Source organism: Salvelinus fontinalis, chromosome 2 (genome assembly GCF_029448725.1).
Source record: "Salvelinus fontinalis isolate EN_2023a chromosome 2, ASM2944872v1, whole genome shotgun sequence".
Classification (NCBI taxonomy): domain Eukaryota; kingdom Metazoa; phylum Chordata; class Actinopteri; order Salmoniformes; family Salmonidae; genus Salvelinus; species Salvelinus fontinalis.
In genome coordinates, this window is record NC_074666.1 from 99,050,275 (window position 1) to 99,068,007 (window position 17,733).

Here is a 17,733-nt window from a genome sequence, read left to right on the forward strand (position 1 = left end):
TCAATTAAAACCATATGAGACGTTAATGGTAATAGTACAAAACATCTTTATTCTTTTAAATAGAAAACATTTTCTATGACTCCTTTATTACTAAATTCCCAACGTCCAGCTGGTTTTAGGATGTTGGTGCACAAAGTCCTGTTTTTCTTATCTGGGTTCGCCAGAGCAAAATGTTGCTCTTTTTCCCCTGAAGTGACGTATACACAAACCTGGGTCATGTTCATTGAGGCGCACTGTAGCAAAACATTTTGCAACAGAAGACAAGTTTTATTGTATTAGTACAGATAGTACCTCCAACTTCCTCGTTTGAGTGCTTTCTAACGTTTTGTGCCAAATGAACATGACCCTAGTCAACATACTGCACACAGGTACAGTACAGAACGTAGGAACAGCTTCCTTTGTTTGGGTCCTGATTGATTGCAATTCACGTTGACACCTGCAAAGATCCACCCCATCACTGGAGAAGCAAAGGATCCATCTGAAATGACACCCTATTTCCGATATAGTGCACTCCTGTTGACCAGGGCCCACACTCCTGTTGACCAGGGCCCACACTCCTGTTGACCAGGGCCCACACTCCTGTTGACCAGGGCCCACACTCCTGTTGACCAGGGCCCACACTCCTGTTGACCAGGGCCCACACTCCTGTTGACCAGGGCCCACACTCCTGTTGACCAGGGCCCACACTCCTGTTGACCAGGGCCCACACTCCTGTTGACCAGGGCCCACACTCCTGTTGACCAGGGCCCACACTCCTGTTGACCAGGGACCACACTCCTGTTGACCAGGGACCACACTCCTGTTGACCAGGGACCACACTCCTGTTGACCAGGGACCACACTCCTGTTGACCAGGGACCACACTCCTGTTGACCAGGGACCACACTCCTGTTGACCAGGGCCCACACTCCTGTTGACCAGGGCCCACACTCCTGTTGACCAGGGCCCACACTCCTGTTGACCAGGGCCCACACTCCTGTTGACCAGGGCCCACACTCCTGTTGACCAGGGCCCACACTCCTGTTGACCAGGGCCCACACTCCTGTTGACCAGGGCCCATACCAGTGGAGGCTGCTGAGGGGAGGACGGCTCATAATGGCTGGAACGGAGCCAATAGAATGGTATCAAACACATGGAAATCACGTGTTTGATACCATTCCGCTCCAGCCATTACCACGAGCCCGTCCTCCCCAATTAAAGGTGCCACCAACCTCCTGTGGTCCATACTACTTTTGACCAGGGCCCTATGGTACACTATATATAGGAAATAATATGATATTTAGGACAGTTTCACAGGTGAGGAAAATAGAAAATCTGCAGCAGATCCAAACTCCCTTTGGTCAGGAAACTCAACATTTTACTCCCCCACTGTAATACTTACTATAGTTTATGTCTCGCAAGTCAACACGTCACCTTTCTGAAGACGTCAACACTGACCTTGCCAAATTAGTCCAACATAGTAAGAGTACGTCCCAAATGGCACCCTATTCCCTAAGTAGTGCACTACCCTATGGACCCTGGTCAAAAGTGGTGTACTATATAGGGAGCCATTCGGGGTGCTGCACGGTTTCAGCTTGATGATGAATGTGCTCATACAGTGTAACTGAACCGTGACCTAATGACCCGACAACCTCAAAAAGGTTACAGATGACTGTGATCAGCGCTCGCTGAGGGCCTGAATCATCTGTCTAGTAGCACCAGTGGATCCTGACTGACTGGTAACCAGACCTGGGTTCAAATACTTTATCTGTGCTTGATTGAGCTTGCCTGGCTTAAAATGGACCAAAAGAATTGTCCCAAAACTGCAACTCCCCTCCCATCTAGCACTCCAGGCAGGCTAGAGCAAACGTTAAAGACTCCAAATAGTATTTAAACAGAGGTCTGATAGCAATACACATTTAGTTTAGGATTGTGGGTAAAGTGATCTTTCTACCCTGAGCCAGACACCTTCTGGTCCAACAACCCTGTTTCCAAGAGCTGGACTTCAGACCAGCGTACCGTCCTCAAGTTTAGCCTCAAAATGGCCACCATAGTAATAAACATATAACAATCAAATGTTCAAATTCAGAATGCATCATCATACAACCAACCATTCCCCTTGTAAAAACAACAACAATACATTTCAGCAGAGTCTGTCCGTCATCAGGGTTGTATTCATTAGTGCACACTGTAGCAAAACGTTTAGCAAAAGAAAACAAGCGTTTATATTGTTCAGGTAGTCCATCCCAAGTCTTTTCGGTTCGTCTCTATACTGAACTATATATTTTTTTTTTAACGAGTTTGTCCCAAAGCAAATATCCCAAATGGCACCCTATTCCCTATCTAGTGCACAGACACCCACGTCTGTCTCAAACAGGCACCTGAGACAAGACGGGTGCTAAAGTAGGATGGACACACTACTGATGAACCAGTGAGGATGGACACAGTACTGATGGTATCCTATTCCATACATCAGTGGTTCCCAAACTGTGGGGCGCACCCCCCTAGCGGGACCTCAGTCCAGCTTTCAACTTGCTCTTGAAAGTTGTAATAGAATGCTCAAGATGACGTGTAGAAACTGGTTGTTGCATCATCACTTCCTCTTTGTCATGTCAGCCATTGCATTTCTTAGAGATATTTAGAACTTGTCAGAAATGTCCAGATCAACTAGCCCACGTCAGCGAACTTTTTTTTTTAAACGCCTTTTTAGCCCGTAGACATTCATTTTTTTGTCACATGAATATACATTAGACATGGCAAAATGTATAGAATTGCAAAGAAATAAGCTTTACATCTGCAACATTTTAGGGGTATGAACAGTGCTTGTGCCCATAGAAATGGATGTTCCCCAATGCTGGAAGAGGGGCCTGAGTGAAACAGTTTTGGAACCACTGATCTATATAGAGCCCTATGGGCCGCGGACGAAAGTACTAAGTAAGCCTTGTAACAGCCAGAACGGCCCAGAGGGCAGGAGCCCACCTCCTGCTTCTGTAGTGAGGCAGCTTGATGTACAAGTACACCTCCTGGACAGAATGCTAGTCTACAGCAGACAGCTTGATGTACAAGTACACCTCCTGGACAGAATGCTAGTCTACAGCAGACAGCTTGATGTACAAGTACACCCCCTGGACAGAATGCTAGTCTACAGCAGACAGCTTGATGTACAAGTACACCCCCTGGACAGAATGCTAGTCTATCGCAGACAGCTTGATGTACAAGTACACCTCCTGGACAGAATGCTAGTCTATAGCAGACAGCTTGATGTACAAGTACACCCCCTGGACAGAACGCTAGTCTACAGCAGACAGCTGATGTACAAGTACACCCCCTGGACAGAATGCTAGTCTACAGCAGACAGCTTGATGTACAAGTACACCTCCTGGACAGAATGCTAGTCTACAGCAGACAGCTTGATGTACAAGTACACGCCCTGGACAGAATGCTAGTCTATAGCAGACAGCTTGATGTACAAGTACACCTCCTGGACAGAATGCTAGCCTACAGCAGACAGCTTGATGTACAAGTACACGCCCTGGACAGAATGCTAGTCTATAGCAGACAGCTTGATGTACAAGTACACCCCCTGGACAGAATGCTAGTCTACAGCAGACAGCTTGATGTACAAGTACACCTCCTGGACAGAATGCTAGTCTATAGCAGACAGCTTGATGTACACCCCCTGGACAGAATGCTAGTCTACAGCAGGGCCTGATGAAAAGTAGTGCACACTAGTATAACGGAATATGGTGCCAGTTGGGACTCAGACTAAGTTATTGCTGAAGTGATGTGTTTACACAACTCATGGTCACTGTAACATTAGTCTAATGACAACAAGCTAGACTGAATAACCAGACATAGGAAAACACTAGATGAAGGTTTCCCTGCTATAACCAGTGGGACAATGTGTGTGTGTGTGTGTATTTGTGTGTGTGTCCAAATTGACTGAATGATTCTGGCCCACCACCTCTATACAGTAAACCCAACACCCCAGTGCTTGTTTGGAATGATGTCATCATGAGTCTCTCTTATTCCCTCCAATCACCACCAACACCCTCTTCCACAGCCAATCACCGGGCATCATTTTAGATACTTATCCCTCCTCCAGGAGAGGGCCGGAGGAGGGTACTTCAGAACTTATGCCTCTTGCTCGGCCTGGATGTTTCCACAGCAACAGAACTACCAGCTTCATCACCATCGCCGTTTCCATTCGTGCGGCCATTACCATGGTTACTCTTACCATCCGTGTGGTCATCATTACATGTGGCATAGTCGGGTTGCAGCTCAGACGGAGACTCCAGCGCTGTCACCCACTCCTCTCCTCCATCCCCCTCTCCTCCTTCCTGCCGCTGGGTCTGCTGGATGTGTCGGAGGCGTGTCATGGCCTGGTTGATGGTTGTCGTGGTAACCAGTTTAAAGTCATGCATGCTGACCAGGTGTAACAGGAAGTTCCTACAGAGGTTCTTCCTGGCAATGTACACACCGCAACCTTCCACAAACGCCAGACAGGCTCCGTTCATCTGGTTATCTGCTATGTAGCTGAGGGGGGAGAGAGAGTGGGGGGAGAGAGAGAGAGGAGGGGAGAGAGAGAGATGGGGGGGCAGAGAGGGGGGGGGATTAGAGTAGGGACATCAAACTGTCAGCCTGCGCCACACACACTATGGAGCCTCTAGTCTAGACCGCCTAGTTAATACTAATTAATTTGGGGCGGCAGGTAGCCTAGTGGTTAGAGCGTTGGGCCTGAACTTCACAGGGATGAACTTGATGCTCCTTTGCAATAAATATCGAGGGTCTTATTCTGGTGACATGATGATCGATGCTTAGCTGTCATTTGACCCCCCCAAAAAGAAATCTCTCTCTTATCCATAATAATCTCATCATGTAGGCTTAGCCCACACCGTATCTGCCAGCTGTTGGCTAGAGGGCACGGGCCAAGACCAGAGGGCACATTCACTATATAAGGCAACATGTTACTGACAAAACCATCAGTTGAAAATGCATTAGAATTTTTTTTATTCGCTACATGGGAATTTAACCGCAAGTTATTTTTATGTTCACTACATCATTACACACAGCCTTTTATCCCCCAACAAGTCAATATGATGGAAACATCTCTGGTGGGAAAATGTGTTTTCCACTGACACACAGCAACGTCTTATGAAGCTCTAGAGAACGACACACAGCAACGTCTTATGATGCTCTAGAGAACGACACACGGCAACGTCTTATGAAGCTCTAGAGAACGACACACAGCAACGTCTTATGAAGCTTCAGTGAACGACACACGGCAACGTCTTATGAAGCTCTAGAGAACGACACACGGCAACGTCTAATGAAGCTTTAGAGAACGACACAGCAACGTCTTATGAAGCTTTAGAGAACGACACACAGCAACGTCTTATGAAGCTCTAGAGAACGACACACAGCAACGTCTTATGAAGCTTTAGAGAACGACACACAGCAACGTCTTATGAAGCTTTAGAGAACGACACACAGCAACGTCTTATGAAGCTCTAGAGAACGACACACAGCAACGTCTTATGAAGCTCTAGAGAACGACACACAGCAACGTCTTATGAAGCTCTAGAGAACGACACACAGCAACGTCTTATGAAGCTCTAGAGAACGACACACAGCAACGTCTTATGAAGCTTTAGAGAACGACACACAGCAACGTCTTATGAAGCTTTAGAGAACGACATACAGCAACGTCTTATGAAGCTTCAGAGAACGACACACAGCAACGTCTTATGAAGCTTCAGAGAACGACACACAGCAACGTCTTATGAAGCTTTAGAGAACGACACACAGCAACGTCTTATGAAGCTTTAGAGAACGACACACAGCAACGTCTTATGAAGCTTTAGAGAACGACACACAGCAACGTCTTATGAAGCTTCAGAGAACGACACACAGCAACGTCTTATGAAGCTTTAGAGAACGACACACAGCAACGTCTTATGAAGCTTTAGAGAACGACACAGCAACGTCTTATGAAGCTTTAGAGAACGACACACAGCAACGTCTTATGAAGCTCTAGAGAACGACACACAGCAACGTCTTATGAAGCTTTAGAGAACGACACACAGCAACGTCTTATGAAGCTTTAGAGAACGACACACAGCAACGTCTTATGAAGCTCTAGAGAACGACACACAGCAACGTCTTATGATGCTCTAGAGAACGACACACAGCAACGTCTTATGAAGCTCTAGAGAACGACACACAGCAACATCTTATGAAGCTTCAGAGAACGACACACAGCAACGTCTTATGAAGCTTCAGAGAACGACACACAGCAACGTCTTATGAAGCTTCAGAGAACGACACATAGCAACGTCTTATGAAGCTTTAAACAAAGGCTGTATAACGAGGCCTTTAATGTGGGGTACGTACCCATACTTCATAACGTGAAGGTTCCATAGCTTCATCACCTCCTTCTCTCCATCGTTCACGTCTGTAAACTCCTGGATTTGCTGTAGACAGAACAACAGTCAGAGTGGATCCACAGTCAAGTTGGAGACTCCAAACCCAGTGTCAGTGTGGCTCTGTAATACCTACAGTCTGTAATGGTAATGGTAAACCTGGGTGTGTATGGGCCTAAAACCTACAGTCTGTAATGCGGTAGCTACCCGCCCAGTGTGTCTCACCGTGTGCGGGTAGCTACCCGCCCAGTGTGTCTCACCGTGTGCGGGTAGCTACCCGCCCAGTGTATCTCACCGTGTGCGGGTAGCTACCCGCCCAGTGTATCTCACCGTGTGCGGGTAGCTACCCGCCCAGTGTATCTCACCGTGTGCGGGTAGCTACCCGCCCAGTGTATCTCACCGTGTGCGGGTAGCTACCCGCCCAGTGTATCTCACCGTGTGCGGCATCTACCTGCCCAGTGTGTGTTTGCGTCTCTCACCATGATGGTCCTCTCTCGGAGCCAGAAGGGGTCCGTCTCATCCTCACTGTCGTGATCTATCTCCTGGGGTGTTTTGGGGGTACAGCTGTCTGAGCGGAAGTAGAGGCGGTTGTGACCAGGGATGATTCTCTGCTGGTCTCCCTCTCCTCCTTCTCCATCAGCCTCCAGGAACTCACACAGACTGGGGGGGAGAAGACGCTTAGGTCTGGGGGAGGAGAGGGGGGGGTTAGTAAGTGACTGTCAATTGTATCTGCATACACCGTTGTGCATACATACATGCTTTAGCCTACAGGAAGAGAGGAGATGGGTAGGGGGAATTAGAGAGAGAGGTAAAGATCCAACAGGAAGGAGAACAGAAAAGAGGGGTAGAGAGAAAGAGAGAGGTAAAGATCCAACAGGAAGTAGAACAGAAAAGAGGGGTAGAGAGAAAGAGAGAGGTAAAGATCCTACAGGAAGGAGAACAGAGGAGAGGGAAAGATCCTACAGGAAGGATAACAGAGGAGAGGTAAAGATCCTACAGGAAGGAGAACAGAGGAGAGGGAAAGATCCTACAGGAAGGAGAACAGAGGAGAGGGAAAGATCCTACAGGAAGGAGAACAGAGGAGAGGGAAAGATCCTACAGGAAGGAGAACAGAGGAGAGGGAAAGAGAGAGGTAAAGATCCTACAGGAAGGAGAACAGAAAAGAGGGTTAGAGAGAAAGAGAGAGAGGTAACGATCCTACAGGAAGGAGAACAGAGAGGGAAAGAGAGAGAGGGAAAGATCCTACAGGAAGGCGAACAGAGGAGAGGGAAAGCGAGAGAGGGAAAGATCCTACAGGAAGGAGAACAGAGGAGAGGGAAAGATCCTACAGGAAGGAGAACAGAGGAGAGGGAAAGAGAGAGAAGTAAAGATCCTACAGGAAGGAGAACAGAGGAGAGGGAAAGATCCTACAGGAAGGAGAACAGAGGAGAGAAAGAGAGAGGTAAAGATCCTACAGGAAGGAGAACAGAGGAGAGGGAAAGAGAGTTAAGATGGATGTTCAAAGCAGCACTTATTTATCAATGCCAGAAACACATATAGCAGTAACTTAGAGAACCCCAAGAAAACACTCCCAAATTACAAACTCTAAAATCAATTATAATATTATGTTGTTCTGAAAGTTGGGTTTGAGGTTCTCTCCAAATCAGCTCTAACTTTGGAAAAAAATCTTACAGCGGCCCGTGGTCAGCATCACACCGTGAAAAAAAAAGAAAAAGATTGTGACACCGAGGTGGAAGAATTGGTCCCACACTGCTAACCTTATGCCTAACATTGACCTTCAATTTTAAAAAAGCACATTTTTGATTTCAGGAATTTATAGGATAAAGACAATTTTTCACTTTGTGTCTGTGGTACACTATATACACAGCAGTATGTGGACACCCCTTCAAATGAGTGGATTGGTCTATTTCAGCCACACCCGTTGCTTGATTTTATACACCTGTCAGCAAACAGCCATGCAATCTCCATAGACAAACATTGGCAGTAGAATGACCAGTACTGAAGAGCTCAGTGACTTTCAACGTGGCACCGTCATAGGATGCCACCTTTCCAACAAGTCAGTCAGTTCATCAAATATTTGCCCTGGTCAACTGTAAGTACAGTTATTGTAAAGTGGAAGTGTCTAGGAGCAACAATGGCTCAGCTGTGAAGTGGTAGGCCACACAAGCTCACAGAAAGGGACCGGCGGGGGCTGAAACGTGTAGGGTGTAAAAATCGTCTGCCCTCGGTTGCAAAACTCACTACCGAGTTCCAAACTGCCTCTGGAAGCAACGTCAGCACAAGAACTGCTCGTCGGGAGCTTCATAATGGGTTCGGACTAGACCCCTTAGTTCAAGGGAAGGAAAATCTTAACGCTACAGGATACAATGACATTCTAGACGATTCTGTGCTTCCAACTTTGTGGCAACAGTTTGGGGAAGGCCCTTTCCTGTTTCAGCATGACAATGTCCCCGTACACAAAGCGAGGTCCACACAGAAATGATTTGTCAAGATCGATGTGGAAGAACTTGACTGGCCTGCACAGAGCCCAGACCTCTGTGTGTGTGTGTGTGTGTGTGTGTGTGTGTGAGTGTGAGAGAGACCCAGACGTGTGTACCCAGTTACCTGCAGACGAGGATGTGTGTGACAGGGGATCTCTTGACGGGTCCGTTCCTGCTGAAGGCGAAGCCGGGCTGACTGTGAATATCCTGAGGATTCCCAGCGTACGCCCCGTCGTAACGCTCATTAATAGACACGTCTATCCTCGCTCCTTTAGGGTGGGGCTGGGGAGGAGGTCATAGAACACGTCAATCACAACGGACCTGTTTAATAACTAGCCCTTATTCAGCCCCCAATATGTACAGCTCCTGACATTACCCCCCCCCCCCCACACACACACACACAATATGTACAGCTCCTGACATTACCCCCCTCTCTCTCTCTTCCCCTCGCTCTGTCTCGCTCTCACCACGTAGTTGAAGATGAATCTGCTGTGGGCCAGTTTGAGGTGTTTGAGGAGACTGTAGAGTCTCCTACAGTTCAGAGTGCACCAGGGACAGTGGAGGTCATCTCTAGCCTCGGTCTGCTGCTGTGTGTTGTGGTTATACAGGAACTAGAGAGAGAAGGAGAGAGAGAGAGAAGGATATAGACTATGTAATCCCACAGAAAAGGTCAGCCAGTCTGACCATAGAGTAGGAGCCAGTAGAAACGAAGACACTCCCCATCATAGACAGACAAGTCTTAAATACACTGTACCAAATGGGACCCTATTGTCTATATAGTGAGCTATGGGCCCTGGTCAAATGAAGGGCACTATATAGGGAACAGGATGCGGACCTGTTATAAAGGGCCAAGTCTCTAATAACCCCAAGTCAGACCTGTTATAAAGGGCCAGGTCTCTAATACCATCCACCCCCCAGTCAGACCTGTTATAAAGGACCAGGTCTCTAATACCATCCACCCCTCCCAGTCAGACCTGTTATAAAATACCAGGTCTCTAATACCATCCACCCCCCAGTCAGACCTGTTATAAAGGACCATGTCTCTAATACCATCCACCCCCCAGTCAGACCTGTTATAAAGGACCATGTCTCTAATATCATCCACCCCCCAGTCAGACCTGTTATAAAGGGCCAGGTCTCTAATACCATCCACCCCCCAGTCAGACCTGTTATAAAGGACCAAGTCTCTAATACCATCCACCCCCCCAGTCAGACCTGTTATAAAGGCCCAGGTCTCTAATACCATCCACCCCCCCAGTCAGACCTGTTATAAAGGGCCAGGTCTCTAATACCATCCACCCCCCCAGTCAGACCTGTTATAAAGGGCCAGGTCTCTAATAACCCCCACCCCCCAGTCAGACCTGTTATAAAGGACCAGGTCTCTAATACCATCCACCCCCCAGTCAGACCTGTTATAAAGGACCAGGTCTCTAATAACCCCCCAGTCAGACCTGTTATAAAGGACCAGGTCTCTAATACCATCCACCCCCCCCCAGTCAGACCTGTTATAAAGGGCCAGGTCTCTAATAACCCCCCAGTCAGACCTGTTATAAAGGACCAGGTCTCTAATAACCCCCCAGTCAGACCTGTTATAAAGGGCCAGGTCTCTAATAACCCCCAGTCAGACCTGTTATAAAGGGCCAGGTCTATAATACCATCCACCCCCCAGTCAGACCTGTTATAAAGGACCAGGTCTCTAATACCATCCACCCCCCAGTCAGACCTGTTATAAAGGACCAGGTCTCTAATACCATCCACCGCCCAGTCAGACCTGTTATAAAGGACCAGGTCTCTAATATCATCCACCCCCCAGTCAGACCTGTTATAAAGGGCCAGGTCTCTAATACCATCCACCCCCCAGTCAGACCTGTTATAAAGGACCAGGTCTCTAATACCATCCACCCCCCCAGTCAGACCTGTTATAAAGGACCAGGTCTCTAACACCACCCACACCCCCCAGTCAGACCTGTTATAAAAGGACCAGGTCTCTAATACCATCCACCCCCCAGTCAGACATGTTATAAAGGGCCAGGTCTCTAATACCATCCACCCCCCAGTCAGACCTGTTATAAAGGACCAGGTCTCTAATAACCCCCAGCCCCCAGTCAGACCTGTTATAAAGGGCCAGGTCTCTAATAACCCCCCAGTCAGACCTGTTATAAAGGACCAGGTCTCTAATACCACCCACCCCCCCAGTCAGACCTGTTACAAAGGGCCAGGTCTCTAATACCATCCACCCCCCAGTCAGACACATAACAAGAGAACAAAAGACAAGCACAACACAACTGTGATTCAGACATGGATTGCACAATGCAATCTGCACTGAAGTCAACAATACACATGTGTTTCTCCCTCTCACCTGGTAGAAAATGCGTAGATTGTCACTTGGTTCCTCAAGTGTGTGTTCTCGTCTCATCTGAAATTCTGTACTGCTGAAGGAATCTTTCACAGCTACAGAGAGAGGGAGGAAACGTGTACCACGTTTAAAGGGATTCTTTAACGTGTACCATGTTTAAAAGGGATACTTTAACGTGTACCATGTTTAAAGGGATTCTTTAACGTGTTCCATGTTTAAAAGGGATTCTTTAACGTGTTCCATGTTTAAAAGGGATTCTTTAACGTGTTCCATGTTTAAAGGGATTCTTTAACGTGTACCATGTTTAAAGGGATTCTTTAACGTGTACCATGTTTAAAGGGATCCTTTAACGTGTACCATGTTTAAAGGGATCCTTTAACGTGTACCATGTTTAAAAGGGATCCTTTAACGTGTACCATGTTTAAAAGGGATTCTTTAACGTGTACCATGTTTAAAAGGGATTCTTTAACGTGTACCATGTTTAAAAGGGATTCTTTAACGTGTACCATGTTTAAAGGGATTCTTTAACGTGTACCATGTTTAAAGGGATTCTTTAACGTGTACCATGTTTAAAGGGATCCTTTAACGTGTACCATGTTTAAAGGGATCCTTTAACGTGTACCATGTTTAAAGGGATCCTTTAACGTGTACCATGTTTTTTTAAATTTAATTAAAAAAAAAAAAAATTATCCCATTTTCTCCCCAATTTTCGTGGTATCCAAATCGCTAGTAATTACTACCTTGTCTCATCGCTACAACTCCCGTACGGGCTCGGGAGAGACGAAGGTCGAAAGCCATGCGTCCTCCGAAGCACAACCCAACCAGCCGTACTGCTTCTTAACACAGCGCGCCTCCAACCCGGAAGCCAGCCGCACCAATGTGTCGGAGGAAACACTGTGTACCTGGCCCCCTTGGTTGGCGCGCACTGCGCCCGGCCCGCCACAGGAGTCGCTGGAGCGCGATGAGACAAGGATATCCCTACCGGCCAAACCCTCCCTACCCCGGACGACGCTATGCCAATTGTGCGTCGCCCCACGGACCTCCCGGTCGCGGCCGGCTGCGACAGAGCCTGGGCGCGAACCCAGAGACTCTGGTGGCGCAGTTAGCACTGCGATGCAGTGCCCTAGACCACTGCGCCACCCGGGAGGCCCTAAAGTGTACCATGTTTAAAGGGATACGTGTACCATGTTTAAAGGGATGCTTTAACGTGTACCATGTTTAAAGGGATTCTTTAACGTGCACCATGTTTAAAGGGATTCTTTAACGTATACCATGTTTAAAGGGATTCTTTAACGTGTACCATGTTTAAAGGGATTCTTTAACGTGTACCATGTTTAAAGGGATTCTTTAACGTATACCATGTTTAAAGGGATTCTTTAACGTGCACCATGTTTAAAGGGATTCTTTAACGTGCACCATGTTTAAAGGGATTCTTTAACGTGCACCATGTTTAAAGGGATTCTTTAACGTGCACCATGTTTAAAGGGATCCTTTAACGTGTACCATGTTTAAAGGGATCCTTTAACGTGTACCATGTTTAAAGGGATCCTTTAACGTGTTCCATGTTTAAAGCGATTCTTTAACGTGTACCATGTTTAAAGGGATACTTTAACGTGTTCCATGTTTAAAGGGATACTTTAACGTGTTCCATGTTTAAAGGGATACGTGTACCATGTTTAAAGGGATTCTTTAACGTGTACCATGTTTAAAGGGATTCTTTAACGTGTACCATGTTTAAAGGGATTCTTTAACGTGTACCATGTTTAAAGGGATTCTTTAACGTGTACCATGTTTAAAGGGATTCTTTAACGTGCACCATGTTTAAAGGGATACTTTAACGTGTACCATGTTTAAAGGGATACTTTAACGTGTACCATGTTTAAAGGGATTCTTTAACGTGTACCATGTTTAAAGGGATACTTTAACGTGTACCATGTTTAAAGGGATTCTTTAACGTGCACCATGTTTAAAGGGATACTTTAACGTGTACCATGTTTAAAGGGATACTTTAACGTATACCATGTTTAAAGGAATACTTCTGGATTTTGGTAATGAGGCCCTTTGTCTGCTTCCCCAGAAATCAGATGAACTCGTGGATACTACTTTTATTTCTCGGTGTCCAGTATGAAGGATGTTGCTAACTATCACTGGCGCAATTGCTAACTAATTTTCGCTAGCAGATATCACAGACTTCCAGTCATTGTGCTAACGCTAGTTAGCATTGGCTCACAAAACTACCTCTAACTTCCTTTATACCGGACGCAAAGACATAAAAATGATATTCATTTTAACATGGTATATGTTAAAGTATCCCTTTAAACATGGTATATGTTAAAGTATCCCTTTAAATTGACACCATTCAGTGAGCTTCTACAGATTACAACAGTCCGTCTGTGTGCGCGTGCGTCGTCCGGCCCGTGTCTCACCTACGGTCTGAGTGGGTCTGAGGGAGCAGGGCCTAGGGTCGGAGGTCAGGCTGCTAGCGTCAGCGTTCCGCGTGGCAAGGGGTTTGGCCACAGGGGCCGTCGACCTATCACTGGGCTCGCCTGTCCAACGCAGTGTGAACTGGAGAGTAGGACCCTTGGAGAACGTCTCAAACGGAGGGAGGAGCTACAGAAAGTGGGGGAGGGAGAGAGAGACAAAGACACGAGTAAAGGGAAGTGCTGACCTCTTCCTGTCTGTTCAGAGAGAGGAGGAATTACACACTAGTGTACAAAACTTCTGTACTTTTTTTATACAATCATTTTTATTTTTGGTACTTCTGCCAAATGGGTCTCACGGATCAAATCTGTTTATCAACGCAGTCGATGTCCCCCACGGAGTGCACCGTGCCTGCCCCACTTAGCCTGTACTGGGAGCCTGGGCTGCATCATGTTAGCTCTCCACTCAGCCTGTACTGGGAGTCTGGGCTGCATCATGTTAGCTCTCCACTCAGCCTGTACTGGGAGTCTGGGCTGCATCATGTTAGCTCTCCACTCAGCCTGCACTGGGAGTCTGGGCTGCATCATGTTAGCTCTCCACTTAGCCTGTACTGGGAGTCTGGGCTGCATCATGTTAGCTCTCCACTCAGCCTTTACTGGGAGTCTAGGCTGCATCATGTTAGCTCTCCACTCAGCCTGTACTGGGAGTCTGGGCTGCATCATGTTAGCTCTCCACTCAGCCTGTACTGGGAGTCTGGGCTGCATCATGTTAGCTCTCCACTCAGCCTGTACTGGGAGTCTGGGCTGCATCATGTTAGCTCTCCACTCAGCCTGTACTGGGAGTCTGGGCTGCATCATGTTAGCTCTCCACTCAGCCTGTACTGGGAGTCTGGGCTGCATCATGTTAGCTCTCCACTCAGCCTGTACTGGGAGTCTGGGCAGCATCATGTTAGCTCTCCACTTAGCCTGTACTGGGAGTCTGGGCTGCATCATGTTAGCTCTCCACTCAGCCTGCACTGGGAGTCTGGGCTGCATCATGTTAGCTCTCCACTTAGCCTGTACTGGGAGTCTGGGCTGCATCATGTTAGCTCTCCACTCAGCCTGTACTGGGAGTCTGGGCTGCATCATGTTAGCTCTCCACTCAGCCTGTACTGGGAGTCTGGGCTGCATCATGTTAGATCTCCACTCAGCCTGTACTGGGAGTCTGGGCTGCATCATGTTAGCTCTCCACTCAGCCTGCACTGGGAGTCTGGGCAGCATCATGTTATCTCTCCACTCAGCCTGTACTGGGAGTCTAGGCTGCATCATGTTAGCTCTCCACTCAGCCTGTACTGGGAGTCTGGGCAGCATCATGTTATCTCTCCACTCAGCCTGTACTGGGAGTCTGGGCTGCATCATGTTATCTCTCCACTCAGCCTGTACTGGGAGTCTGGGCTGCATCATGTTATCTCTCCACTCAGCCTGTACTGGGAGTCTGGGCTGCATCATGTTAGCTCTCCACATAGCCTGCACTGGGAGTCTGGGCTGCATCATGTTAGCTCTCCACTCAGCCTGCACTGGGAGTCTGGGCTGCATCATGTTATCTCTCCACTCAGCCTGCACTGGGAGTCTGGGCTGCATCATGTTAGCTCTCCACTCAGCCTGCACTGGGAGTCTGGGCTGCATCATGTTAGCTCTCCACTCAGCCTGCACTGGGAGTCTGGGCTGCATCATGTTAGCTCTCCACGTAGCCGGTACTGGGAGTCTGGGCTGCATCATGTTATCTCTCCACTCAGCCTGCACTGGGAGTCTAGGCTGCATCATGTTAGCTCTCCACGTAGCCGGTACTGGGAGTCTGGGCTGCATCATGTTATCTCTCCACTCAGCCTGTACTGGGAGTCTAGGCTGCATCATGTTAGCTCTCCACATAGCCGGTACTGGGAGTCTAGGCTGCATCATGTTAGCTCTCCACTTAGCCTGTACTGGGAGTCTAGGCTGCATCATGTTAGCTCTCCACGTAGCCGGTACTGGGAGTCTGGACTGCATCATGTTATCTCTCCACTTAGCCTGTACTGAGAGTCTGGACTGCATCATGTTAGCTCTCCACTCAGCCTGTACTGGGAGTCTGGGCTGCATCATGTTAGCTCTCCACTCAGCCTGTACTGGGAGTCTGGGCTGCATCATGTTAGCTCTCCACTCAGCCTGTACTGGGAGTCTGGGCTGCATCATGTTAGCTCTCCACTCAGCCTGTACTGGGAGTCAGAGCTGCATCATGTTAGCTCTCCACTCAGCCTGTACTGGGAGTCTAGGCTGCATCATGTTAGCTCTCCACTCAGCCTGTACTGGGAGTCTGGGCTGCATCATGTTAGCTCTCCACTCAGCCTGTACTGGGAGTCTGGGCAGCCACATGTTAGCTCTCCACTCAGCCTGTACTGGGAGTCTGGGCTGTATCATGTTAGCTCTCCACTCAGCCTGTACTGGGAGTCTAGGCTGCATCATGTTAGCTCTCCACGTAGCCTGTACTGGGAGTCTGGGCTGCATCATGTTAGCTCTCCACTCAGCCTGCACTGGGAGTCTGGGCTGCATCATGTTAGCTCTCCACTCAGCCTGCACTGGGAGTCTGGGCTGCATCATGTTAGCTCTCCACTTAGCCTGTACTGGGAGTCTGGGCTGCATCATGTTAGATCTCCACTTAGCCTGTACAGGGAGTCTGGGCTGCATCATGTTAGCTCTCCACTCAGCCTGTACTGGGAGTCTAGGCTGCATCATGTTAGCTCCCCACTCAGCCTGTACTGGGAGTCTAGGCTGCATCATGTTAGCTCTCCACTCAGCCTGTACTGGGAGTCTGGGCTGCATCATGTTAGCTCTCCACTCAGCCTGTACTGGGAGTCTAGGCTGCATCATGTTAGCTCTCCACTCAGCCTGTACTGGGAGTCTGGGCAGCATCATGTTAGCTCTCCACTCAGCCTGTACTGGGAGTCTGGGCTGTATCATGTTAGCTCTCCACTCAGCCTGTACTGGGAGTCTAGGCTGCATCATGTTAGCTCTCCACGTAGCCTGTACTGGGAGTCTGGGCTGCATCATGTTAGCTCTCCACTCAGCCTGCACTGGGAGTCTGGGCTGCATCATGTTAGCTCTCCACTCAGCCTGTACTGGGAGTCTGGGCTGCATCATGTTATCTCTCCACTTAGCCTGTACTGAGAGTCTGGACTGCATCATGTTAGCTCTCCACTCAGCCTGTACTGGGAGTCTGGGCTGCATCATGTTAGCTCTCCACTCAGCCTGTACTGGGAGTCTGGGCTGCATCATGTTAGCTCTCCACTCAGCCTGTACTGGGAGTCTAGGCTGCATCATGTTAGCTCTCCACTCAGCCTGTACTGGGAGTCTGGGCAGCATCATGTTATCTCTCCACTCAGCCTGTACTGGGAGTCTGGGCTGCATCATGTTAGCTCTCCACTCAGCCTGTACTGGGAGTCTGGGCAGCATCATGTTAGCTCTCCACTCAGCCTGTACTGGGAGTCTGGGCTGCATCATGTTAGCTCTCCACTCAGCCTGTACTGGGAGTCTGGGCAGCATCATGTTAGCTCTCCACTCAGCCTGCACTGGGAGTCTGGGCTGCATCATGTTAGCTCTCCACTTAGCCTGTACTGGGAGTCTGGGCTGCATCATGTTAGATCTCCACTTAGCCTGTACAGGGAGTCTGGGCTGCATCATGTTAGCTCTCCACTCAGCCTGTACTGGGAGTCTGGGCTGCATCATGTTAGCTCTCCACTCAGCCTGTACTGGGAGTCTGGGCTGCATCATGTTAGCTCTCCACTCAGCCTGTACTGGGAGTCTGGGCTGCATCATGTTAGCTCTCCACTCAGCCTGTACTGGGAGTCTGGGCAGCATCATGTTAGCTCTCCACTCAGCCTGTACTGGGAGTCTGGGCTGTATCATGTTAGCTCTCCACTCAGCCTGTACTGGGAGTCTAGGCTGCATCATGTTAGCTCTCCACGTAGCCTGTACTGGGAGTCTGGGCTGCATCATGTTAGCTCTCCACTCAGCCTGTACTGGGAGTCTGGGCTGCATCATGTTAGCTCTCCACTCAGCCTGTAC

The 17,733-nt window shown here is 48.5% G+C and overlaps 1 protein-coding gene across 1 annotated transcript in view; it reads right to left on the bottom strand.

Moving 5' to 3' along the window:
• Positions 1-26: 26 nt before the first annotated feature.
• Positions 27-17,733, bottom strand: part of LOC129833008 (polycomb protein suz12-A-like) — a 32,046-nt gene continuing 14,339 nt past the window's right edge. The window contains exons 10-16 of the mRNA XM_055897222.1: positions 13,663-13,846; positions 11,240-11,331; positions 9,348-9,491; positions 9,005-9,162; positions 6,880-7,084; positions 6,372-6,451; positions 27-4,514 (exon numbers count right to left, since the gene is read on the bottom strand). Of these exons, the coding sequence (XP_055753197.1) occupies positions 4,106-4,514; positions 6,372-6,451; positions 6,880-7,084; positions 9,005-9,162; positions 9,348-9,491; positions 11,240-11,331; positions 13,663-13,846 (1,272 nt within the window). The 3' untranslated portion in view covers positions 27-4,105. The remainder of the gene's footprint in view (positions 4,515-6,371; positions 6,452-6,879; positions 7,085-9,004; positions 9,163-9,347; positions 9,492-11,239; positions 11,332-13,662; positions 13,847-17,733) is intronic.